The sequence below is a fragment of the Rhizopus delemar genome, genomic scaffold, assembly GCF_000149305.1.
Source record: "Rhizopus delemar RA 99-880 supercont3.6 genomic scaffold, whole genome shotgun sequence".
In the NCBI taxonomy this organism is placed as follows: domain Eukaryota; kingdom Fungi; phylum Mucoromycota; class Mucoromycetes; order Mucorales; family Rhizopodaceae; genus Rhizopus; species Rhizopus delemar.
In genome coordinates this window covers 2,342,552-2,369,255 of record NW_027137832.1, presented here as the reverse complement: position 1 = coordinate 2,369,255, position 26,704 = coordinate 2,342,552, and the positions used below count along the sequence as shown (strand labels likewise).

General features: G+C 33.7%; 8 protein-coding genes and 1 non-coding gene across 9 annotated transcripts in view; 3 read left to right on the top strand and 6 right to left on the bottom strand.

The window, feature by feature from the left end:
* Positions 1–3,051: 3,051 nt before the first annotated feature.
* RO3G_08919 (uncharacterized protein) lies at positions 3,052–3,297 on the top strand (the record flags this gene model as incomplete). Its single annotated transcript, XM_067663504.1, has 2 exons — positions 3,052–3,097; positions 3,137–3,297. The coding sequence occupies 2 exons, from the start codon at positions 3,052–3,054 to the stop codon at positions 3,295–3,297; spliced, it is 207 nt and encodes a 68-aa protein (XP_067519605.1).
* A 7,296-nt stretch (positions 3,298–10,593) lies between these two features.
* On the bottom strand, positions 10,594–10,664 carry RO3G_19095. Its single transcript has one exon. It is a non-coding gene; the product is annotated as a tRNA-His (tRNA).
* A 2,713-nt stretch (positions 10,665–13,377) lies between these two features.
* On the top strand, positions 13,378–13,608 carry RO3G_08918 (uncharacterized protein; the record flags this gene model as incomplete). The annotated part of the gene is made up of 1 exon (XM_067663503.1): positions 13,378–13,608. The coding sequence occupies one exon, from the start codon at positions 13,378–13,380 to the stop codon at positions 13,606–13,608; it is 231 nt and encodes a 76-aa protein (XP_067519604.1).
* Positions 13,609–13,816: 208 nt separating this feature from the next.
* On the bottom strand, positions 13,817–14,336 carry RO3G_08917 (uncharacterized protein; the record flags this gene model as incomplete). The annotated part of the gene is made up of 2 exons (XM_067663502.1): positions 13,817–13,832; positions 13,981–14,336. The coding sequence occupies 2 exons, from the start codon at positions 14,334–14,336 to the stop codon at positions 13,817–13,819; spliced, it is 372 nt and encodes a 123-aa protein (XP_067519603.1).
* A 1,062-nt stretch (positions 14,337–15,398) lies between these two features.
* RO3G_08916 (uncharacterized protein) lies at positions 15,399–18,345 on the bottom strand (the record flags this gene model as incomplete). Its single annotated transcript, XM_067663501.1, has 18 exons — positions 15,399–15,483; positions 15,544–15,699; positions 15,753–15,778; positions 15,832–15,902; positions 15,953–16,139; positions 16,191–16,344; positions 16,395–16,494; positions 16,551–16,721; positions 16,773–16,920; positions 16,975–17,049; positions 17,105–17,301; positions 17,352–17,363; positions 17,436–17,443; positions 17,500–17,554; positions 17,611–17,644; positions 17,700–17,716; positions 17,779–18,111; positions 18,159–18,345. 18 exons carry the CDS (start codon positions 18,343–18,345, stop codon positions 15,399–15,401), a joined length of 2,016 nt encoding a protein of 671 aa, XP_067519602.1.
* Positions 18,346–18,600: 255 nt separating this feature from the next.
* On the bottom strand, positions 18,601–19,762 carry RO3G_08915 (uncharacterized protein; the record flags this gene model as incomplete). Its single annotated transcript, XM_067663500.1, has 4 exons — positions 18,601–18,954; positions 18,990–19,252; positions 19,302–19,545; positions 19,604–19,762. The coding sequence occupies 4 exons, from the start codon at positions 19,760–19,762 to the stop codon at positions 18,601–18,603; spliced, it is 1,020 nt and encodes a 339-aa protein (XP_067519601.1).
* Positions 19,763–20,807: 1,045 nt separating this feature from the next.
* RO3G_08914 (uncharacterized protein) lies at positions 20,808–21,642 on the bottom strand (the record flags this gene model as incomplete). The annotated part of the gene is made up of 5 exons (XM_067663499.1): positions 20,808–20,827; positions 20,971–21,107; positions 21,158–21,425; positions 21,504–21,574; positions 21,632–21,642. 5 exons carry the CDS (start codon positions 21,640–21,642, stop codon positions 20,808–20,810), a joined length of 507 nt encoding a protein of 168 aa, XP_067519600.1.
* Positions 21,643–22,242: 600 nt separating this feature from the next.
* Positions 22,243–24,371, top strand: RO3G_08913 (uncharacterized protein; the record flags this gene model as incomplete). The annotated part of the gene is made up of 5 exons (XM_067663498.1): positions 22,243–22,294; positions 22,346–22,424; positions 22,479–23,199; positions 23,271–23,850; positions 23,899–24,371. The coding sequence occupies 5 exons, from the start codon at positions 22,243–22,245 to the stop codon at positions 24,369–24,371; spliced, it is 1,905 nt and encodes a 634-aa protein (XP_067519599.1).
* A 2,192-nt stretch (positions 24,372–26,563) lies between these two features.
* Positions 26,564–26,704, bottom strand: part of RO3G_08912 (uncharacterized protein) — a gene marked incomplete at both ends in the record, with an annotated part of 1,001 nt that continues 860 nt past the window's right edge. The window contains one exon of the mRNA XM_067663497.1: positions 26,564–26,704. This exon is cut by the window's right edge and continues 290 nt beyond it. Coding sequence (XP_067519598.1) covers positions 26,564–26,704 — 141 coding nt within the window.

Sequence of the window (26,704 nt, the reverse complement as noted above, 5' to 3'; positions counted from 1 at the left end):
AAGAGCAGTGGACATACTCAACAACACATCCCACTTTTTCACTCGTCAAAAGAAAAAGCACACCAGACAGTCCATGATTTGCACATTGACCACTCGATACATGATCAAAGCAAGCACCGCATTGGCTCGACAGGATCCAAAAGATGAATCCAAAAGTGACCCAGAGCCGATTGGATTTCATGAACAATGTTGACAGATCTGAGGTCACACACGAATGCATCCAAAAATGAAAGCCACTTATGGTTTGCGTTCGAAAAGACGATGGCTACAGGTGTGCTTGTTTATCAAACAAAGATGCGATCCAAGGAGAGAGAGAGACACCCCCCCACTGAGTGATAAGACGCTCGACATTCTTTTCGTCTGTCTCTGGCCATAGCAGGCTAGATAGTGGAACAAGACAGGCTGGGATGCATTGAATCCTAGCAGAGGCAGGCGTAGCCAAGAGGGAGCGCTTGTACCTACTTGACAAGGACCCCCCCCCAGGTGATGCTCATCATGACAACAAGAAGGATGGATGAAATAGAGATGGCAAGTAGGCTGCATGTTTCTAGTCACAACCGTCATGGATTGGATCGTGTCTCCAGATGCGATGTGTTGCCAACGAAACCCAAAATTGAAATCCCATCCTCGTCTGCTGTACAGAGAGAGAGAGACCCGAATCCGACCTTTCCCTTGATCATGAGGTAAGAAAGACCGATCTGACAGAGGTAGACGACGCAAAGTCAGTGCCGTCCGAGAGCGTGTGAACGCCATGCAAAGAAAAGCAACGAAAGTGACGGTTGAACTTCACATCGGTTTGAAAAAAAAAAAAAAAAAAAAAAAAAACTACGATCCTCCACCTGACAAGCGTTTCTCGAGTACCATCCAGCTTCCTCACATTCCCCGAGACGGACTGTATGCTGGGGAGATGTCTTCTGCTGTGATCAAGCCAAGCGTATGGAATTCCAATCGATGGATGAAGAAAGCGTAACAAGACACTTGCCAAAAGTACGATGCTTTCCTTGCCTCTGAAGCCAATTTCCTCTCGTCTTTTGGGTCCCGGTCGAACAAGGTCGGTCCCTGTCTCTGACAACAATGCCTTGACTGACAAGACCCGTGCTACCATTGCAATGTTTATTGTTTTCATGGCTTGAGATTTGAATAGGCTTTTAGATTGATAATAGAGTTGATAAGAAGATTTGATGAGAGGTTTAAAGGTAGATTCGTTGCTAGTAGTGACCACCAGATCTTGTAAAGTGGATCAGACTTGTTTATAGTAACTTGATAAGAGGTTTGAAAGTGTTTACAATAAAGATAATTGGCTTCAAGGGACTTGTCTTGCTGGTGTTTTAAGAGTGTTATACCAAAAGACTCAGAGATAAAGATACTTGATTGATTGATAAAATGTATTTAAAAAGTCAGGTGAAGGTAAGTCAAGTGAAGTCTTTCAAAAAGGAGAATAAAAAGCTAGGCTTTTTAAAAGCAAAAAATAGAAAGTTCAATTTTTACAAAAAAAAAAGTAAAGATATTCGCAAAGGTTAAAAATATTAAAGTGGCTAAAAAGATATCCAATGGTTAAACATTTGTCAATTGTAAAGTGATTTACAAAACGTCAACAATTAAAGCTTGTAAGGTGTTTCGGAGTTCACCTCTTCATCATCCTAGCTACACCATCCAGTTTCAATTGAAAAAGGATGCTCTGTCTGGGTGTCGCTGTCGGTCACCTCGACCTGACGAAAGATCGATCGGTGGGCCAACCTCCTGCTGTTTTCCTTGTTGAAGAAGCATTGGCAAAACGTCCAATCGTTGCAGTCGACCCTGGGTCCACCTCACCGTTTGTTCTAAAGAGGACTGTAGAGACATCGATTGGGGATCGAGTGAGAACATAAGGAGAACGAGGTGGTGAAGAAAGGCACGGAAGCGGATAGAAAGGGAGAGTGAGGGATCAAACATCCTGATTTCGAAAGATCGATCATGTCAAGACCACATGATGACCCCCCCTTTCTCTTCGTTGCCTGGTGACTGTGATTCATGACGGATGCCATCCAACCTGTCCCTTGATCCTTGTTTTTCGATGAAAAAGGAACAGGATGTCAACGATCTGCTTTCATCAAGCAGAGTGTACACATCGGCTGATAAAGAACTGTTTCCTCCTCTTTTTCCCACACTCATCCAACCTTTTTTGTTTTGGGAAATAATCATGCAAACCCGTCTTCTTTTTTTTTTTTCGTGCTGATCCCCTTTCTTTTGTTCACAACCTCTTCGTTTTGAATCCGATATGGGGCTTGCCTTAAAAGGTGAATCTTGGCTTGATTTATAAAACTCTCTTTCGATGCATGTCACTTTAATCATTGTCCACTTTAAAATCTGTATTTTAAAACAGAATAAGCTTTTTTTTTAAAAAAAAAAAGGGATTTCATTTCTTAGGCTTATTACAAACAGAGAAAAGGAGAAGTTTTGAGGATAATCTCTTTTTTTTGATAAACTACCCCCTCTCTCACTCTTTCTTTTCTCCCCCGGATTTATTATTATCATGTGTACCCCGATAATAATACCTTTATTAATGAAATATAAAATTAGATGAAATTCATTTTATATTGTCTTTTTCTTGACTTTTCTCTCTTCTTTTTACTCTTGTTTTCATGCACGAGTCTTTCTAGTCACTTTACCCTATTTGGGTTCGTTCTTCATGAATAAAGTTGTTTCAAGTTGAGAAGCCGAAAAAAAAAAAAAAAACAAGAAAATCTTGTGAAACTTGGCGGGATAATAAACAAGAAAATAAACGAAATAAAAAATCAGTTTACTTTTATAAAGAAAGAGAGAAAGACAGTTGGATATCAAAATGGATGTCATCCATCTCAAGTGACATCTTTATTTGATCTTTTTTGTTTACTGTTTAGCAAAACAAGAAAGACTTGTTTGCTAATTAAATGATCGACATTCCAAAAAAAAAAAAAAAAAAAAAAAAAAAGATCGTCGGGTTCATTTGTAAAAAATCTTTTTCAAGCTCCACTCTCTTTACTTGTTTTATAAGACTATTTTTTATTATTTCTTTTTTTTCTTTTTTTTCAAATGTCTACACTTCCTTCACCACCACCTTCACCTTTAAGTTATAAAAGTAGACATCGTAGAAATGATAGCTTCTTACTTGTACAAGAAATCATCAAAGAACAAGAAAAAGAAGCATTGAAATTCAATAAAGTACGCTATAGTTGTCCAGCTGCGATTCATGAAGAAGAAGTGATTCCACGCAAAAGCAAATCAAATCATTCTGTAAAATTTACAACAGATCCACCCAAAGTATTTCATTACATTTGAAATAAGCTCCTCTTTTTGTATATTATTTTTACATCCTCTCTCTTTTTGATACCCTTTCCTGTTTTATATGTCACTTTACCCTTTATCACTAATAAATAATTTCTCGTTAAAACACTCTGTCCTTCTTTTAAAGAACACATCTCACCTCTGTTACTTTCTGTAAGCCTTGTTTTCTATTCACACCAATCGAATCCGCAGCTCACATCAAAAAGAATCCACACACTTTTTTTTTACTATGCACACCCTTGTTCGAGTCAAGAGAATAGAATCATACATTGCCATATTTGATAAAAACACGATTGTTTTTTTTTTGACAATGTCTCTTCTTTTGTGATACAAACCGAGCATACAACAAAGTATACCAAGCATGACCTTCCTTCCTTTTTAAAAAAGTAGGTCATTGCAAAAAAGGTTTCGTGATGAAAGAAAAGTGAAATACTGAGAGAGATGGTATTATGAATCATAAAAAAAGAGGATTCGAGAATGGATGATGATTTCATTCGGAAACGATCAAGAGGGGGGGGGGGGAGGGAGATCTCTCTCCCTCTCTCTCTTTGCGTATTGTTCCTTAAAAAGACGACATCTTGTGTGATTGCAGTGCGCACATAAAAGGAGTTTAAAATGGATGACTATTAATAATCATTTGTCAACCATTGGATGTAGACCTCTTTAGCCAAGCAGCAAAAGGAAAGCCGATGTATTCTCAGTAAAGAACCCTTCTCTCTTTCTATTTGTTTCTTAAAAACTCGACAGTAAAAAGGTAAGCTTTCTTTTTTTTTTTTGAAAATGACATAACATGGCTCAGCAACGACATCATTCCTTGATAAAAAAAAATAGTCACCGATCATTCCAGATCAACATTTGTCATCGGCTAAAAGAAAGGAGGGGGCGCCGACACAGAGGGCGGATCGACTGTGCTCTTTGTCAAATCATCCGCGTTCTTCTCGTCCCATATCAAGATATAAAGTGACATAATCCATTTATATAGAACACGCATGGCATCCAACCGAATTCAGCTTTACTTCTTTTCTTTCATGCATCAAAATTGCAACATGAACCAATCGTCCGTTCAGTGGGTTTATGCCAATGGATCAAGCTGGGTGGCTTTGGATGAAGCCACAGGGCAGCAAATAGAGACGTTATGGTCAAGGCATGCAGCCGGCTGGATTCAAAGTAGTATGTTTAAAGACCTGATTTATGTGGATACAGTAGAGATGATCTTATTCACCGAAAGTTTCTCATTTACTATTGCACGCACAACCAATTGATCAATCGCATTCTTTTATGTTTAACTATGCCCAAAGGAAAGAGCAACTATGCACAATCATTTCTAGCCTAGCTTTATGAATTATGCTTTCGTTATTGAATGATAGACTTTGAATAAATAGACAGAGGATCACTCTTTTATGACTTTTTATACTTTTCGTATACTTTTTTTTTTTTTCATCAAGATCCTGATTGTATCAATAAATCCTTTTGTGCATTGGCTTTATAGAATGAACCCTATGAATTGAATGTAGTGATTCAAGTGAACAAGGAGAATCAACACATGTGTATTTCTTCTTTTGAAATTGTATCGCAGTGACACTGTTTAAATTCCTGATATTGGGCCTTGTGTTGTACAGTTTTATAGAGCCTAGAGATAAAAGAATGAATACAAGATAATCTACAGGATACGTTCACCTAGGATAAAGGATCCCTAGATCTCATTAGATCAGCCAGGCCCGATAAAAACAAACGTAGGTTGATATGAGTAAAACAGTATGCAGTGGGGATCATTAGTTTGAGTGACTTGGATGATGAATAGTTAAAAAGAATGATCAAAAAGGTCAATAGAGACTCCAAGTGATAAACATAAAATCAACCTCTTCTTTTTAATACACGGGTTTAAATTGAAACGTATTTTGTTAATCCCAACACAATACATTAATCAACACTGCGATCACTTGATTGAGTCACTACGAATATATATTATGTTCTTAACACCATAGACAGAGTTCATAGCCTTGTGCTCTTTTTTTTTTTTTTTTTTTTTTTTTTTGCTTATACACTATATAAAATGATGCAAAAGGAGATACAGTGAATACAACTTGGCTTCAGGTTTATAAAAGATATCTTTAGGTTGAGCTAGTGGAGGGCCCACTGGAATGAAGAGAGGATGCCTTTTTCATCAAAAGACAGATCCATTGGCAGAAAGCAAAAAAAAAAAAAGGTAGACAAACTGCAAGGTGACAAACGGAACGTTGTGTCATGGGCATATTAAAGCAATTCACCCGACCCACATGGATCTGGCCGAGACAAGCCTCCTTTGGAGCGACAGGGTCAAGTCTGGGTGACAGGTCTCACTGTGACAACAACCGATGCTTTGGAGGATGTCTGATTTTAAACGTAGTGATCGAACTCGGTTGTCCTAGGTGATTGCCAGACGTTGTAAAGCCAATCAAACTGGAGAGTAGCAAGAGAAATAAAATACAGTCAACAAAAGGGATCATGATAAAAAAAATAGGATGGCTACAAGAGGATTCGTATTCTTGTTGTGTAAATTAAAAGATGATGGCTTTGAATCCTATCCGTTCTGATATCTATCTTGTAAAACAAAGATAAAATGAACAGAGAGTAACAAAAGCAAAGTAACCGTATGAAGTTTTGAAGTAAGATAAGCTGTCTCTTTATAGATTTCTTACTTTGATCGTTTGTGTGGGACATTGCAAAGCAATAAAGGAACCAGGAATACAAAACCAAAAGGATACTTTTTCATTTAAAAAAAGGAAACCATTACAAATCCTACTGTTTATCCATTGGCAAAGTGAATGAGTCGCTGTGAGAGTAAGCTAAGGATTGACAAGTTGGATTGAAAGGGGATGGCTGAATTGATTATGAAAATCAATTCGCTGCTTGTCATCGATCTTACTGTTCTTGGCTTGTTCTTGGAGATTTGCTCCGCTTTCCTTGAGAGGAATGATATCCATGTGAAATACGTCCATTTATATTCAATGCTAACCCGAGTACTTGATCTATTATTATCTATTGAACGAATGATAAACAACAGATGATTACTGTTTATTGGGCATGCTTACTTTAATGAATTTAATAACGATGGTTTTGTCTGTAAAGAAGCACACTATAGCTTTTTTAAATCATTAGCTTTTACCAACTTGATGACACTTTTTCAATTGTTCTATAACAAATGTTCTAGATTTATCTGCGTTTGTACATTTTCATTTGAATTTTTCAGGTGTGTGATCAGTTAAGAAAATTCAACAACAGCTAAAGTCTGTCGCATCGTGCTACAATGCCTTTGCGTTTGTGAAGCTGTTGTCTTTTTAAATTAATTTTAAGTTGTTAAAATATGAGATACTACGACGACAGTAAGTGATCAACAGGTTGTAAGGTAATCAGCTCAAAGAATAAAAAAAATCTTAAAAGAAGGCAGGCAGAAAATGTCTAGACAGTCGTCCTTCAAGAGACAATAACTGACAGCTAAAACTTAGTAAAGAAGTTGACCAAAAAGTAAAGTCTTTTTTGAAAATGTTTTTTAATAAAGGTAGATAATACTGTAAAAATAATAGATCAATGAATTTGATGCAACTCTTTCTTTTGCTTGGATTTCCTAGATCAAAAACATACCACTATGTTTTTAAGTTGACATGATCACAGGCTTCGTTATGATTAGACCACTGTAAGATGGAAATTTGCAAGGTTTCTATGTTGTTGAATGCATTTAGTTTAGCCGATGCTTGCTATGAGATCAAAAGTTTGAATGGATTTTGACTCTGTAAAGAGTAGCAGTTCCTATAAAAGCTCACTTGTGATAAGCAACCACCGGATCTTATGAAGCAGATCAACCTGTTTTCAATACATTAAAGTTAATATATATATATATAAAAGGAGATTACAATAGATGATATGCTCCAAAAGACTTTTTGTTCTTGACTTTAAATAAGAGATAGTTTGCCTCTTTAAAAGAATATTTATTTGATAAAAAGTAAAGAAGAAAGTAAATCTTTTTGGGATTATTATTTGGGGTTATTTATATGTTTTTGGATTTTATGATTTTATTCTGTTTTTGATATTTTGGATGGTTGTTATAAGAGGCAGTTGTTGTATAGTATGGGGTGATCGTTGTAAACTGTAAGGCGTTTGTTATAAACTGCAACGATTTAAATTCTGCTATTTTGTTCTTGTGCGTTACGTTGTTTTACCAAAAGACTCGGGGATAAAGATACTTGATTTGCTGATAAAATAGATTTAAATTAAGTAAATATTGTCATTTAATGCTAAATGGCTTGGAATTTGAATAGGTTTTTAGATTGATAATAGAGTTGATAAGAAGATTTGATGAGAGGTTTAAAGGTAGATTCGTTGCCAATAGTTACTATCAAATCTTGTTAAGTTGATCAGACTTGTTTGTAATAAAGTAATTTGATAACAGGTTTTAAAGTGTTTACAATAAATGATAATTTGCTTCAAGGGACTTGTCTTGCTTGTGTTTTAAGAGTGTTATACCAAAAGATTCAGAGATAAAGATACTTGATTGATTGATAAAACGTATTTAAATTGTTTAAGATAAGTAAAATATAAGAGAAGACAAGAGAGGTAAAGTAAAATAGAAATAAAACTTGTCTATTTTATAGACAAAGGAAAATAAGATTTGATTTTTGAAGTAAGGTTCGACTTTTGAAATAAAGTTTGATTTTTGAAATAAGGTCCAAATATTGAATAAAGTTCAAAAAATTGAATAGATCCACAATAAGGTTTCACAAAACGCAATCATCATTGGTACTAATATTGCTATTTTAAAGGTTATCTTGTAGTAAGTGAGTTAATTTGAGCTAAGCTTGCTTGTAGAGCTTGATTTTAAGGTTGTGATTGCCTTGTAAGTTGTCGTTTTATATGGAGTTTAAACAGATGCTTGATAAGTAGTGACCACCAGATCTTATGTGTAAGATCAGTGCGATGTTTCTTGATAAAAGTTAAGGTAGAATAAAAAGTTTAAGTGAACTGGGACTTTCTTGTTAAAGTTTGTTAATTATTGAGTAAAAATATATGATTGATTTAAACTGAAAGACGATTTCTTCACAAAAAGATGGGATATATATATATGAATAATATTTTTTTTTCTTTTTAGTTTTTCTTATTTTTTTTGACCATTTTTATATTTTCAACTTTTTTTATCCTTTCAACATTTTTTATCTTTTTAATTTTTTTTATCTTTCTGACTTGACTCGGCTAATCTCTGTGCATCCTTATTGTCATTTTCGTTACAGTACAGTGTGAAATCTTTATATTTCAGGGTTTAGATAGGATTGAAGTAAGTTGTTAATATAATATATCGTGTTTTGAATAGGGTGTTGGATATAATTTGTATCCAAAGAAGTAAAATTGAATAGATGTATGTTTGAGTGTAAGTGACCACCAGATCTTATTAAGTTGATCAGACTTGAATTGAATAAAGAGAATAAAGGTAAAGTAAAGATAAAATAAAAGGGATTTACAATGAAATATAAGTTTCAAGGGATTATTGGTTCTTCCTATTTATACAAATAAAATAAAGAGATATTTGGATTCAAAGGATATTTATTGTGATAAAGTAAGGTAATGTAAAATAATAGGTAAGATAATAGGATAAGATAATAATAATCGAAATATTTATAAAAAGATACTGATATTTATATGTTTTTTGATTTCCATACTTTTATGCTGTTTTTGGTTTTTCTTTTGTTTTCTTCTTTTTTTTGTTGTCTTTGAATTCCTTTGCTATTAGCATAGCATCGTTTGCTATTGAGATAGCATCTCTCCTATAACCATAGGGTTTTCCTTTTTCGTGTTTCGTGTGTTACAACAGTTTGACTAAAAGGATCTATGATTTCGTCACAACATTACAACTTTGTTAATCGTCTTAAAAGAAATTTAATCGTGATCAGCCATGATATTGTCGTGGTTGATTACGAATAGTCTTTTTGTAGCAATTAACAAAGGTACAGATAAATTATTAAGTAGTGTAAGGTTCGTTAGGCTTTCGGGTTTCGATAGATTTGATATAAGTTGTTGAGATAAAGTTTTAGTAATTGAATAAAGTATTGGATAAAGTAAGTTCCAAATAGAGTAGATAATTCGAGTTATAAGTTCGCTTGTGTATAGTGACCACCAGATCTTGTTAAGTGGATCAAACTTGATTTGTAAAGTAAAATGTAAAGAAATGTAATAAAAATATAAAATGAATACAATGAAGATAGCTTGCTTCAAGGGAATTCGACTTGTTTGTAATAAAATAAGATAGATAGATTTGTCTTTTAAGAGACTATTTATTGAATAGAAGTGAATATAAGTGAACTGAAGTAAATTGAAATAAAAGATATAGGGATATTTATATAAAAATAATAGAGGGAAAAGAAAAAGAAATAAGGTTGATATTTTTACTTGAGTCAACATTTTTACTTGAGTCGATATTTTTACTTGAGTCGATGTTGTGTATTTCAGTTAAATTACTGAAGTCGATTTCAAAGTCAGTTGTACCGTCCAAAATTTTATAGATGTCTTCATCATTCTCGTTACAGTAGTTAAAGATTGTCCTTTTTATTTAATCAAAATAGAGGAATATTTATATTATTTTATATGCTGCGGTTGAGAGCTTGTTTTGAATATCCAAAAGAAGTATAATATAGTATAACTTGTTAGTACTTGGGACTTGGCTTGTGTTAAAGTGATGTAGATTTGTTTAAATTGAGGTTTGAAGTCTTGAATGACTTGAGTTTAGGTAACTTGATTGAACGTTTAACAGTTCTTTAGAGTAAATTGTCTTTGAGTAGTGACCACCAGATCTTTTTAGATCAATAAGGTTAAGAATAAGATTGTTTGATAAACGATAAAAATAAAAGGGATCTTTCTTGATTTGTGATAACTCGGGTATCAGATCAGAAAGAATAAGTAAAAATAAAAAGAAAAGAAAAGGTTATTGTGATCCAATAAGAAAAGATTGCTTTTTAAGCGCAAGAGGATTTGATTTATTGAATTTATTGGATTTATTGAATTTATTGGATTGGATTGGATTGGATTGGATAATGTTATTTTGTTTAAAAATATTCATCTTATTTATATAAAAATTGGCGTGGCTTATTGTTTGTGTTGTTTGACATCTATGTCGAACGACATCAATGTCGCTGGACATCAAAATTATTCTTGTGATCAGCATTGTTCTCTTGATCTAAAATTTCATCATTTGTGCTACACCAAAAGTAGAATGAAAAGTGTGACAATATCCAACAAAACAAATTTTTCACCGCACATGAAAAAACATGCCGTGAGCAGGAATCGAACCTGCGTCGAAGCGGCCACAACGCTACGTACTGCCACTATACTATCACGGCTGATGCGAAATTTTAACATAAAAAATCAATACAAGCAAATATGAAAATTTTTGGCCCACTGCAACTAATACCGAAAATTATTAGTATTTTAAGGCCACTACTTTTCAAAGCTTAATAAGTCATTCAAAAGCATATATTTTGTACTGAAAAATGTAGCATAAGTATAAGAATTACACATGTAACTGGATTATAGCTTTAAAAAAAACTATTTGTTGTATTCATACTGTGTTATCTCGTAAGAATTAAAAAAGACTTGTCGTATCCCAATGTTGTGCTCCAAAGATAATCACTGTATAGCAATCAAGCATTATTAACGATTGATAGTGTGAGTATATGGAAATGTAGTTTTATTAATATGTATGTATATCTACCAAAATAGACTGGTGAATGAGGAGCAAGTGCTTATATTAAATTATATAAAGATCTGCATAATAGAATATAACATTTAGCCATCTGCATAAGGCTGTGGGCATTTCGCCATCCGCATAGCACATATATTAATATCTACACTGTGAAAAGTATATAAACTCTGGACATATATTATTAAATAAAATCAGATATATAATTTTGGGTCCTATTGAAATCTCCATTTTTATTTTTGTGAACAAATCATCAATAAACTATATTACAACCACGCTGTCGTATCCCAACATACTTCAAACATGATTCATATTCAATTTATAAGAAATCAGAGTAATGAATGCTTTACAAAGATTTATTACAGTCTTTTCTCTATTATTCGGTCATAACTAATTCCACTCCTTTAACTCAATGCAAGCTTTTAATATAACTCCTGATGCAATGCAACATAAATGAAAGATCAGATCTACTGAAGAAATAATTATAAAACAGTCCACTTGCATAACCAGGAACAGATCTTCACATTAAAACTTATTGACACTAGATCTACAGTTATAATTAATTAAAGTATCTTGAAAAGGATTTAATTAAACCTCCATGAAAATAGTATAAATACCGGAGATTATAATATTAGATAAAGATATAACTTTTTTCAGTCTCGTTGAATTTTATAGTCTTTTTTATTCTTACGAGATAACACAATTAATCATGGAAATATTTATCCTGACTGAGATATTATTACAGCAATGCTATTCAATCACGGAACTGAAGGTCCTTGTATTTTTTTCATATCGTCTTCTTCAATATTCCTATATCCAGAGTTATCTGAAACCATCCCAGTAACATATTGACAGTACAAGCTAGGAACAGGCTACAAGAATAATTAGAAACAATAATTATCTACTCTAATTCTTTATATGTATCATGTTTATAGGCACTCTCACTTTTTACATATAGAGAAAATGGAATCTTAGTTATGTATTGACTTAATAAAGAGACACCGAGCTTTAACAGTATTTATTTATTTTTGTTGTTATATTATATTCTATCTAAAACCTCCTTCTTTAAATACATATATTATTAAATAGATTCATCTCATATTTTGGCTCTATTAAAATATCATTGTTTATTAATATTTTCTGTTAACAAAATACAAGTCCTGATATTATAACAACTTCAAAATTTCGAGCTCTTCATTGCTTTCCTTCTACCTGGTTTATATTCGATAGACCTTTTGTCATTTTATATATAATGCTTAGCTTTTTATAATTTTGTAAAAGTCAATTGATTAAAGTTATTGTCTATTGTTAGCTTATAGCAAGCGCTTTGTAAACACAAGATATAAGCTAAAGAAAATTCGCGCTGAACAGATTATATAATAACCATTTATTTTTATATGTAATATGATAGTCATTGATTGTTTGCTCAATGTACTTTTTTATTTTTATAATTCTGTTTCTAAAAACCATACAAACACATATCTTCATAAAATGAACAAATGCCTGCTGTTTTTATATGCTTTCTTCTTCGTTAATACGTTCTTCATCTCTTTAGTACTTGTTGATAAGCCCTTTTTATAACTAAATATGGCTATATTCTATAATAGGTTTAATTGCTGAGAAATATGCTTTACGAAAATACAGAATAAGGCTCACGATCTAAAAATAATATGTCATCTTAATTCTCTCTCTCGAGATAAATATATAAAAAGAATGAAAAAAGAATAAAAAGAGTGTAGTTTAATATTTTTATCGCATATTCTATTTTATTCGCTTTTCGTAAAGAATAAAACCTAAGAGTGTTTATATGCCTCATTATTTTTTGAAATAAAAATGGTGCGAGTGCGATGTATTCATAAATATTGTATGTGGTTCCCGATTCATTTATTTGATTATTTGCATGGTTTATTTATAATAACAAGTCTAAATTGCTCAGCCTATAATAGTACCAATGCTACACCTAGAAGCTCAGCAAAGGTTCAAGCACCAAACTAAGATCTTTCAATTCTAATAATAGACATGCATGATTTGCAATAATCTTATCTTACAACTTAAAAGAAAAAGAATATAAAAAATAACTAGAGCATAATAACTGTATTGTATGAGAGATAAACTATATCTGGGGAAATGCAAAAGAAAGATGCACTTAATATGGAAAAAACAGCTTTGTATTCTATAATATTTATTAAATACATATTTCTATCGTGTGAAACAGCGTATGCGATGATCACCAGTTCTCTTTTAGTATGCAAAACTTTATTTTCTCTCCTATCACATAATCTTACATCATTTGTTTTCTAAGAAAAAATATAAATACTTGCCATAATTCTCATTTAAATGCTTATCAAACAAAAATGAAGCTTATAGTCGTATTTATGATGATGATGATGCTTGCCTTGAGTGTCTCTGCTCAAGACCATTGGATTTGTAGTTGCTTTAGACCTAAGTACGATTACGGATGTTGTGATGTAGTCAAAGGGAAAATGGATGATGGAAATGTATGCGATATTCCTGGTCGTGGCCCTATTTATAAAAAGTATGAAGAATGCTGTACTTCTATTGGTGGAACACACAAGTGTAAATAGTTTTTAAATAAAAAGCAATTGCAAGATATAATATCTTTTCTTTCTTTCTCGGCCTTTTTTTTAGAAGAAAAGTAAAGCACTAAATCATCTAGTATTGTTACAGATTAAATTTATTTTTCTTTGTTAAGGTCTATTAAAAAGACGTCCTAAACGAATTATGCCCTTTTTTCTGTCCTACGATCAGTGGACCCTTGAATTTTTAAAGGGTTCAGTTGAGAATGGGCCTATATAAATGTATGCATTTTCATAATTATAAATGATTTCTCTCTCCTGTTCATACGTATCAAACACTATTTTTAATGTAAAAATGTATAAAGGCATTATTATTGTATTTATTTTTTTATTCTATGCTAAACAGAAGAAAAAGCTTACAGTAGATCTTCTTCTTCCACAATAGGAGATAATAAACCTGATGCGCTCTTTCTATCTAACCGATCTAATCTCAACGTACTTGGTAATGAACTATAAACCTTTTTAACCCATTCATTTTCCATTCTAAACATGACCCAAACCCATCTTCTAAAGACCTCCATTAATTCCAATAAAAAGATGGATGCGTCCAGTTGTCGGATCAAGAGATGTGAAGAAAGTTTAAAGCTCCAAGTGATTCTTAGTAAGAAATCGATAAACACAGCGAGTATATAATAAATGGGTTGTGAAAAATAAAGCTGACGACGGATGTGGACTGTATGTGATTGGGTGTTGATGGTAATCAAATTCCAGTCCATTGATATATCCCACCAAAATGAATACATTGAATTAATAAATATGAAAATAACCCTACATGTATTATACAATCAATATGTCTTCATTTGTATGCTTCTTTTCACGTACCAAAATCGAAATACGTGTATTTCATTTAAATACCACGAATTAGGCACTTGCCCTGACTCTAAAATATAAATATTTGCTTTCTTTTGGATGGCTGAGAAGATGATGACTGGTATTGAAGAAGCATACTTTAATGCGTTATAAATGTGTCGCTGCTCTTTTGAATCTAAATATTCTGCAATACATTGCTTTAATCGAATCAAGTAAGGTAAACTGCAATAGTGTATGTTAGATCAACAAATAATAATAGGTAATACGCTATACAAACCATATTATAAAAGGCACAATAATATCTTTATAGTAAATGTTATCCGTATTGTCCATAAAATAAGACAAAGGCTGGCCAGTCAACATGACACATGTCGCCATAAATGAATCACCAAATACATTGGATACACTTGTCAACATATCCGCTAATATAATATCTGAGAAAAATACAGGCGCATGTATTCCAGAAAGAAATGTTCTCTTCAACAATCTATTACGCATGTTAATTGTATATGAATAAATACTCTTTTGAAAAAAGACCTACCTAATAAAACGTATGCGATCTTTTTTATAAAGTGATTCACCTGGCCAAAATAATAGTCCAAGTGCCAACACATAGGGTACCAAGGCAGTTGAAGGCGTGTATGAATAGTAATAAATAAAGAGCCATGCTCCAGTGATGATGGACAAGATGCCAGAAAAATAGAAAATGGGAGTATATAAAGGAGAATGCTTTTCGTCTTGTTGAATTTGTAAAATAGAGTGTGAGTCAATGTTGCAGTTGGCCAAGATGCAAAGATCGAGTGCCCATCCCCAAAGACCTATTGAGAATAATACAATAGGTCTAAAAGTAATGGGTAAGAGGGTATCGTCCATTGATTTTAAAAAAAGAAGCCAAGAAAAAAGAAGATAGAAAAAGGAAATGAATTTTTTCTTTTTTAGGAGAACCCTGAATTTTATTTTTTTTTTCCTTAACAAGCACCAATGTCTTCTCTCATAAAAGCTTCAGATGAAGGCTCACGGCCAAGGAATGCCTTGAGAGAGTCCATGCCGTCCCTTTTTTATATAAGTGTTAAGTGTATGCAATCTAGAGTGTATCGAAAATATTATATTTACCTGCTACTTCCTTTCTCAAGGATTTCTTTACGGTACAAGTAACCAGTTTCGGGAGAAAGGGTGTTCTTTTCAAATTTGCTATAGTACATGTCACTTGAAAATACCTTGGACCACAGATAGCCATAGTAGCCAGCATCATATCCACCCATTAAATGGCTATACAGCACAAGTCAAAATCACCTCCTTCTTTTCTTTAGTTTTTCACTTACCCAAATGCGGCTTGCCCAAATGTATTCTACATGTAAACGGTAAACACCCTTTTCTATTTTAAAATATATAATATTTTACCTCAGGAGCGTTAATTAATGTAATCTTTTTACGAAGATCATTATAAAGCTTGCTTGTATCAATACTTTCCTCTAAACAATGTTTAATATCTGCATACCTGTCTTACATACTTTTTTTTTACCTTCAGATGTATGAAGTGTCATGTCATAGATACCAAAGAATAATTGACGCAAATTAAGTATAGCAGCATCTACATTCTTGGCCTTTACAATACGTTGAATAATGTCATCTGAAATAGGTTCGCCTGTTTCAAAATGAGCACTAAGGTATTTAAGCGATTTGGGATCATAACACCAGTTTTCCAACATCTATTGAAAAAGTTAATCACACACGTAATTTTATGAGGACAGATTGATTACTTGAGAGGGAGCTTCTACAAAGTCACCTTCAACAGAAGTACCATGGAATCTGGCATACTTCGTTCGACTACACAAATGATGCATAACGTGTCCTAATTCATGGAACAAGGTAACAACTTCATCGTGTTTCAATAACGAAGGCTTGTCAGCAGTACTACACATCAAAAGTTAATGATAACTCATCAATCAAAACCTTAATTTTACGGTTTAGTGAAATTAGCAACCATGGCAGCAATAGGAGCAATACGTTCACCATTTTGTGCAATATAAGAAGGCTGGATAGGAAAGCAAGCAGCATGAGGGTCTATATAAAAGGTAATAAGTTTTTTTTTTCTGCATAAAGAGGGTTGAGAACTGTACATTTATTATCGCGAGGGAACAGATCAAGGTACATGTAACCAGAGAAGCCCTTGTCTTCAACTGCATCCCAGCATTCGTATAATTGAACGTCTGGGTGCCAAACAACTGCCTTTTCAGCAGGCACCTTGACAAAATGAAGACCCAAGACCTTTTCATAAATATCCAACATTTCTAAACTAAGATAAATATCACGTGCTTTGTCGTATAGAATGAGATGCTTACTTTCAATGGTGCTTTCCAAGCTAAAGTATTTTTTGATTTCTTCTTGATCTACAGCATACTCAGTGCCAAGTAACATGCGTTCATAATAACTTGTGTCCCAGCTATTAAGCTCTCCATCATATTCTTCCCCACGGTCTTTTTTCTCATTCTAAATATCTATGTGAGCCCTCACTCTCTTCTTAAATAAATGGGGCCAACTTACCTTCTTGAGTTGCTTGAGGCGTTCGATTTCTTTTTCACCAGGTGCTTGCAGCTTTTTTACCAAGTCATTCAAAAACTACATTATATAATTTAAAAACTCTCTTCTTAATATAATGAATGAGAGTGCTTACAATATCAACAGCTTCCACTGTCTTTGCCATCTTGATGTCAAGATTAAAGGCAGCATGGTTTTTAAATCCCAGCAGTTTAGCAGCTTGTTTACGAAGCTTGATGGCTTGTTCCAATAAAACAACGTTTTCTGGGTTACGAGAGTTGTAGGCAATGGTGTAAAGCTTTCTCGTGTTTTCATTTTTACACAACTTGATGACTATGCAACAAACATTAGAGTATTTCTTTAAAAGGAAATATAGAACAAACCTGGAAAATAGTCTATATAAAACATGTAGGTACAACATCGCGTTGAGTTTCACAATATGCAAAATGAGAAGAAAATTGACTTACCGGGATACCTATCAAGAAGATAAATTTAAGAAAATGTGTAAATGTTTTCTCTAGACAAACTTACTTCATTGTTAAAATATACTTAGTAACGCCATCTTCTTCTGTCTGTTGTAGTCCACCTAGTAGGATACATGTAATTAGGAGAACGCTGGCGCTTTTTTCTATTGTTAGTTACCTAAAAAGTCATTGTCGAGTCCTTCCAGTTCATCCTACCAAAAAAAATTTTAGAACTAGAAAAAATTTGAAAGTTCATTGTAATGTTACTTTTGTAAACTTAATAGCTGTAGAAAAAAAGTGTTTTCTGAATTAATAAACAAGGAACCTAATATTTTTTAGGACTTACTGCTGCTCTCACGAGCCCAATTCTTGTTAAACTCGATACACACTTCACTTAGACGTTTACGAAGCTCTTTCAACTCATCTCGCTTTTCTTGAGGAAGATGAAGGCCGTTACGACGGAAGGATTGTTCTATCTTTTCAAGCAAACGAGCATCTTCATGATCCAAAGTGCTCAAGTCAGTTTTGGCAATATAGCCTTGAACGACAGTATAAATATCGTGACGCATGCTTTGTTCAATATAGAATTGATCAACCTTGGTCTCTGCTGCAACAGAGGCTTCACGAATAGCCGCGTCAGGAGAAATTTGAGAGAGAGAACTCACCAGCTGAGTCTTGCCTATACAAAGTATAAGCATTTACAATAAAAATACGCCTTTTGTTTACCAGCCAATTCGTTTGAAACGCGGGCTAAAGGAACAACAATGTTTTCATAGGTCTGTTCTTCAGGTTTTAAGGAAGCAATTTGGTCATTGACAGCAAGTTCGGTAGCAATAATCTCTTCTGTAATTTGGGCTACTTGTTCAGCCGTGATGCCGAAGTCAAGAGAAGGAGGAGGAGCAACTTTAGCCATATTTAGGTAATAAAGTAAAATAAAAAAAAAACAAAAAGAAAAAGAAAAAAAAATGAAACGTCTTCGCTATTTATATTTTCCCCATAAAGTTCGAACGCGCGTAACAAAATAAGCAAATTTCATTGGGAAATGGGGGCCTTTTTTTTTTTTTTTTTTTTTTTTTTTTTTTTTTTTTTTTTTTTGCTATTTTCCATTTTTCTCAATATAAAAGACAATACTTGAAGAGATGGTTCTAAATTACATTGTATATATTTTTTATTCTACTACTACTTGTTCTTGCAGAGATAATCCACTTGTCTTTTCCAAAAACTTTTCATTTGCTAAACGATCACGCTCTCTTTCTGCTTCTTCGCGATCAAATTCTGCAATATCGAAAGCATCTTCTTCGTCTTCATAAGCTTGTGCAAGAGTAGGGTTGAAATCGAATAGATCTCTACCAGACATACCCTGTGATCGGCCAGCCTTCATACGAGTTTCCTTTTGTTTACGAGCAGCTGATTCTTCAGCTTCCTTCTTGTTCACTCGAGTCTTTTTCCATTGTTGGAAGGATTCAAGAGTAACGGGTGTCAAGTTGGGTCCCAATTTATGACGCTGCATCATACCATTAGCCTTTACTTTTATCGATCAACATGATGAATATTTACCTCGATTTCTAAAAAGTCTTCAAGAGAGATTTCTTCCTTGTCATCTTCTTTGGATTGCTTTGATTTTAATACAAATCCAGGAGGAAGAGCGTGTTTGTATTTACAAGTGGTACCACCATTAGGACATTCCCAGAACCAACCGTACTTATTTGTTTCGATGGCTTCCAAGAAGTACTTGCAAACAATATCTGTAGGAGGTTGTTTTCCAGACTTGCTGTTGACAACTTCTTCTAATTTCTTTTGATCCCACTTATCCATTGTATCTAGTTCACAAGATGAGTACACCACTACACTTTATAACCGTATGCTTACCTTCAGCTCTATCATCTGTATACAAGTCTTTCTTTTCAACCTTACGTCCCACATTCAAATCGTGAGAGAATTTACACTTGGAACCCTTTTCACAGTGTCCATTCTTGAAGTAAATACACAAGACTGTCTTGGGGTCGGTTCCAAAGGGAACCTTTTGGGGTACTTGTACAGGTTGAAAGAGTTCTGCAAATTCATCACGCTTCTTCTTTTCAAGTGCCTTTTTGTCTTCTTGTTCCTTTTTAGCCTACATATCACAATATTAGTGACATCTCGTTTTTTTTAGCTGTGTCTATTATTTATACATTGGAGGCTGCATTGCTTTTGGCTTGACTTTGAACTTGCTGAATATATCTTTGAACCTTAGCTGACTTGTTTTTATTCTTCATACCAAAGGTCTTGTCTTCGGCAGCCTTTTGCTTCTTTTGTTTCTCGGCCTTGGTTTGTTGCTTTTTAGGTGGCATGATGATTTGCTGTGAAGTAAGAAAAAAAAAGAATTTTTTAACGAGAGACACTAAAAATCATTTAAGGCTGTGACTGCGGCTTCAAAGTTTTTCATTTTGTGATAAAATGTAAGACTTAGGATTAGCTAGAAGCAAAGAAAAGGTTGCAAGGGATAGCTCTATTGTTCGTGACGTAACAAGGCCCAGTTATTTTCTTCTTTCTATCATCTAAGCCGGGAGTTCTGCTTAAATAAATCTTAATGTTCATTCTCTTTAAAAAAGATCAAACGCTACTACGCTGATATTTTTAAATGTTTCAATAGTATATGTCTTTTTCACATTGAACAAGAACTGTCTATTCCAAAACAAAGATCGGGAATCCACGTAGCAAATAGGATCAAGAATAAAGAAAATTGTGCTTCTGCTGTCTGGTAGCGTTGAATAAAACTACGTATTTGATCAAGATAAAAAGGGTTTGAAATAGAATTTTGTAATAATCGAAAAATAGATTTTGTAATGTAAAATGATTAAATGTTTTGTATAAGTCACTAGGTAGTTTGTAGTTTGGCAGAATTGTAATATAAACTTTTAAGGACAAAAGGAATAGTGGGGATGTATTCGTTTAATGTAAGTGAATGCCAAATATTGTGAAGTAACCAGTCTATTCTACTTGGTAGAGCGACTTGATAAAAATATACAAGAGATACAATGAATACTGTTAAAGAGTTTTGACTTGCTAAATGCCATAAGGTAAAGAATGAGGATTATTTGAATATAAGCATATGAAAGCAAGAAGGAAATTAATTGAAGTAAAGGAATAAAGTTACAAAAAGTAAATAAGGTTGGTAAAGTATATAAAATTAGAAGCCGCTTGATTTGCAAGGGCTAATTAATTCCATTCGGTATGATTTTTTTCATTGTAAACAAAAGAAATGTGATAAAATCGGTTTACTTGTGATGGAAATCAAACGAGCATATATCAATTATATAAACCAAACAATCTTCTTAATTATAATAAAATACAAATAGAATAAATTACTAGTTCAAGTCATCATCTAAAGAAGCACTAGTAGTAGGCGTAGAAGGCTAATGATAATAATAATGAGTATACAGTGTGTATGAATTATGTTTATAGACTTACAATGGTAGTACTTAAGATTTGTGACTTTAGTTCATCTACAGTGATTAAACAATAAGTATTTATAACATTAAAATTAAAACTATTCTACCAAATTTAGCTTCGCTAAGAGGCGAGAAGCGAATCATGTTATCATCAGGTACATGTTCAAATAAGAATGATTCTGTAATAGAGAGCTGTGCACATTGCTGGGCTAATTTATGAAAGATGGGTTTATCTGTGCGATACCTATTTGATTGATATTAGAACTAATGCAAAGTATATAATAGAGTAATTACAATCTATAAGATTCCTTATTTAAACAATATTTTTCATTTAATCCGTCCAATACAACCTTTTTAAACATATTCTTTAAATAATGAAGCACATGAAATAAATAATCTTGATATGGTCTCCATTTAGGAAACTGTTGTGATATGTTAACATGGCCGTGATCATCAACTAATGGATGAAATACATCTTTAAAGAAAGTAACGGATGGTTGACTGTTGGGATAATCTTTTGGTATATTCAATTGAAATCTAAATGCGCCTGATCGATAATATCCTTTATGTACAAATAATACTCCATGCCACACTATACTTGACTGGTTAATAACAGTAAGTTCTTAATAAAATGACTTACCATATAGGTCATTGGTGGATGGCATCACATAAACACCCAAAGGACAATGGTTTTGATTCTTTAAATTGATACTAAATAAATAGTGTAAGTTGCTGTTACTGCAATTGTTGCCAATAAAGCATAATTACAATTCAGTCATAATTTCATAGCGTGCAAAGTGTTCTGAAGTAAGTTTATTTGGTATAGTGGGCTGACCTGAATATTCTTCTTCTTCTAATTCTTCATCATCTAATATAATTTGTCTATTTGTTTCAATGTTGGAGGTTCTTTTCCCTAATCTACTCAATGTTTTTGTAATAGAGCTAACTGAGGTCCTTTTCGATAAAAGGCTACTTGATCTTCTTGGTGGATCTATAGAAGGTGTCTGCTACTGTGTTATTAGATTATAAATAAACAATTTATTCCCTTACTTTATTATTATTCATGAAAGAAAAAGAATTGAAACTCAATTTTTTTTCTCTTTCCATTTTAATAAATAGCGATCTTCAATAAAAAAGAAATATAAAGTGAATCATAACAACAGTGTATTAGATACAATCATCTTTTTTTGTATAATCATTAACTCTCCCCTTATTATGTTGTTCTTTTTTTTGTATAAAACACAGGTTCTTTCTTTATACTGACTGGTTAACAATAAATTGAACTGCTCCTGAATAAAAAACAAAAACCTTTTTTTTTTTCTTTTTCTTTTTCTTTCTATTTTTATTTTTTTCTATTTTTAAAGAAAATATATATTTCGATGGATACACCACCTTTTGACCCATCAGATTATTCTTATGTTATTGGCATAGGTCTGTATTTTACAAGCAACGAATGATACAGAGTACTTATATTATTAATAGATTTTGGAACTACTTTTTCTGGTTGCTGCTATGCTTTTTCAAAAGATGGAAATGATGAAATCATTGATATCACAAAATGGTTAGCACAATATATAAAACTATAGCCTTTTTTATTATTGATCCATCTTGATAGGCCAAAGCAACAAAATGTGTATCCGAAAACACCCACCCTTTCACTTTACCGCAACGGCTCCACTAAGTTAGTTGCCTGGGGCCAAGAAGCCAAAAAGACAGCTATGAAGAGAAATAATAATGACCAACTGCTCAGTCGATTCAAACTTCAATTAGATGAGAACCTCAATCTAGCGCCATTACCCAACGGTCTCACTGCCCTGGAGGCCATCACCGACTATCTCGAAGCATTCCATACTCACGTCTGCAAGGACCTTCAAAGAGGATTTGCCAACAACTATGATCAAAGCAAGTTTCGATACTGTCTCACTGTGCCCGCGATGTGGAGTGATCAGGCCAAGGCCACCATGAGAGAGGCAGCGATTCGAGCCAATATCATCAATCGGTGGGACCATCCAAGTCGATTGATGCTCATTAGTGAGCCTGAAGCAGCCGCTCTCTATTGTGAAAAGAAGTGTGATCAATTCAACTTGGGCCATGGCCAACGTTTTTTGATCTGTGATGCTGGTGGAGGAACAGTAGATTTGATTGTATTTGAGATTGATGATTCGGGTGAAAGAAGAGCGTTGAAGGAGGTCACAAAAGGTTCGGGTGATTCGTGTGGTTCAACATTTTTAGATGTGAGAATGAGAGAGTATTTAAAAGACAGATTTTATCATCACGGCAAGATTAGTGATACAGCTATGGAGTCAATGATGGAAACATTTATTGACACAATTAAAGTAAAAAAAAAAAAAAAAAAAGGAGGATAATAAAGAGAGACCCCTAATCTAATCTCTCCTTATTTATTTAGCCTGAATTTGATGGTGATGAGGATCAATATTTAGCGTTACCAGCTGCATTAGGTATTGAAGGCGCTGATGATCCAGATGCTGGTATTGAGGATGGTACCCTTCATATCCCTTGCCACGAGTTACGTCAACGCGTTTTTGAACCTGTTATCAATCAAGTTATTGATTTGATTGAAGAACAAGTACAACAGTCCAAGACCAAGTTGGATGCTATTTTCTTGGTAGGTGGCTTTGGTCAATCCACTTACCTTTATCGACGTGTTCTTGCCGAATTTCAATCACGCGTAGGATTCATTGGTGTGCCACCTCGTGGTGAGCTAGCCGTGGTACGTGGTGCGGTCTATTTTGGTTTGAATCCTCGTATGGTGACAGAACGTGTCTCTAGACGTACTTATGGCTTGGAAACCCGTATGGTCTTTGATCCTCATCATGATCCACCTGAACAGTGTATCAAGGGAGATGGCAATCGATTGTTTTGTAAACAGAGATTTAGTGTTTATGTGCAAAAGGGACAAGCTATTAATGCAGATTATTGTGTATCTAAGAACTTTATGATTGCTTATCCAAATGATACCGACACCGGTACGTTTAATGTGATTTAATACATAAAAGCACTAACAGTTTAATTAGATTTGTTTGCTTATGACGGAGATGAACCTATTCCTCGATTAACTACCCATCCACAAGTATTTAAAGTAGCTAGATTCCCCATCAAGATGCCTAAATTCTCTGACCTTCAAAAGGGTCAACCGGTCTTCATGACCATTAAGATGTACTTTGGTCAAACAGAAATCAAGATTGAGGCACAAATTCGTGATCGCAAATTCACGTTTACATCCGCCTTTGAAACGGTTGAAAGAGAAATGTTACCTTCCCTCAATACACTATCGATCAAGTCTGATGAGACTTCATTTTACCAAGGTACGGATACCTCAGGATCCAATCTGTCCTCTCGTCCACCTTCTTTTCGTGATTTAGGCCATTATCCCTCACCTAAAAAGGAAGAGGAAACATTTAATGATAATGATTCTAGACATTCTTCAACATTTAACAACAGCAGTTCAAGAAAGATATTTGGTATCAAGTTTGGAAAGAAACGATAAAAAAAAATACATTGCATTTAACAATAATCATAACCTCTTTTTAATTAAAACTTATTATCCCTCCTCGTATAAGGAGACTTTGTTATTTTTATACTGCATATTCCCCTTTAATAACCTGGGTAGTAAATGGCTTATATACTTTTTACCCTATCTCTAAATGTCAGTCTTTTATAAGTGAGTTTGATCAAGAGAGATATTTTTGAATTATTTAGTAAAAAAAATTTCAAACATGTCTTTTAAAATGATATCAATAGAAGTTCTACATCATTAATTGTTTGCTCCAAAGATGAATGAAACCAAGTACCAATAGAAAATGGCGAATAACAGAATTAAAAGGTCATTGCAGTGCAAAATTATAGTATGCATGAGGAAGATACTGTTCATTTATCTACAGCCAAGTGACATCATTCTCAGCATTCGTTCAACAGGAGCGAAGATAAAAGTGAATCCATAAAAAAGATAATACAAGAAATAGCTATATAACGATAGATAATTATCTTGTATTTTATTAATTTAAGACTTTTCTTTTCTTTGGTAAATATGATGGCATACTGAGCTTTTATATCGAAAGAAGAAAATAGTCTTACCTACAATGCTAAATGGAACTGTTTAAATAAACTTGTGTTAGACTTACGGTATCTTTATAACATGTAGGCAATACTGATACAGCAATGTCAATCCTAGAGAATACAATCCTAACCAAAGAATGATATACTCTAAAGGCAGCCGAGTTTGACGTTGCTAATTTGTGACCCAGAGTTGATTTGAATAGATATTTACAAGTGAGGTATAGGAGGATGATAACCTGTTTTGACAATGCCAACCATTTTGCACTCATGACACTTGGATATGACATCCTGAATATCTTGACGTAAATTAGTCTAACGGAGTTTATCACTATGATTGGTTTGTTCTATGGCTTTAATTCCATAATGACCTAATAAGTGTGCCTTTAATATTATATCTTTTCTTTCCTCAAGAGATGATGTGATATAATCTTCATATTGCAAAGTGCGATGCAATAAGGGTTTTGATGATGATGATGATGATGGTGTTGCAGAAGTGACTGCATATGTTTGTGTTTCATAACTTGGATTTTACTTTCAAATTTGGTTTCTTTTTTTCTTTTTCTTTTATCACGGATATTGTAGACGGCAACATTGTTGACATTGTTACCTCTCTAGTTTATTGTCATCTGGGAATAAACAACCAAGTGCGTCTGGGATAATATTCTTAATGCCAGGACAATGAGCAATATCAAATAAATATTCAAAAATTGTTTCACACCAAACAAGTATGATAGCATTTGGAACATCTTGCTCCTTGATATAAATCAAGGCTTTGTGATCAGTTATCAAGGTAAAATGACGGCTATATATTCATTTATTATATCTCTCAAATATGAATACAATCGCTAACAACTCTCGTTTGTTTGTATGATAACGACGTTCGGTAGGAAAAAGAGATCTTGCAGCAAAGGCGTTATATTTAATGACTTGGTCGATGACTTGATAAACGACACCGTCGATATCATAAGCATTGACACCTGTTGCAACGGAGAATGGGTGCTTAAGGTTAGAAATATGAATGACCGGAGCATTCACTATGATATCCTTTATATTACGAAAACTTCAGCAGTAAGTCGTTTCAGTGCTTTGCAAACATACTCAACACGCTGACTCATATAACCGGAGCTGAAGACACATAAATCATCAATATAGAGTGCAGTATAGGGAAGGTCTGCGAACAAATTTGAAAAAAAAAAACGCGCCGTACAACGTTATCGGCACTTGTAAAGCCAAAAGAACGATAATGAAATTGATATTGCCTACTGGTAAATGGATGAGCAAATGCGGTTTTGGATCTAGTAGATCCCTGGATGAGAAAACGATGGAAGCATGTTCGTATGTCAAAAATGGTAAATACAGCAACAGAACCCATACGTTGATGAAGATCATTGATTGGAGGTAAGGGCATTCTATCAACATTCTTCACAAGTTGGTTAAGCAGATGTGGATCAATAACTGCTCTTTTCTTAGTGTATAATCCGTTTGCATCCTTTTTTCCAGCAAGAAAAATAGGGTTATTGAAGCGAGTTTGGAAGGAGCAGGATCAATGACACAGTCATCCAATCAAGTTTGAATTTGGTCTTCCATAATCTTTCTATTAGCAATAGCAATTTTGCGATGCTCTCAATAAGCAAAGGCATTGGGCTCAGTATCAAGAGTAATGATAGCACCAGGCAAATTACAATGAAAAGACATGGGGATACTCGTGTTAGCATCTAACAAAGGTTGAATAGTGCTCATCAATTGTTGTCTTTCCTGTTTAGT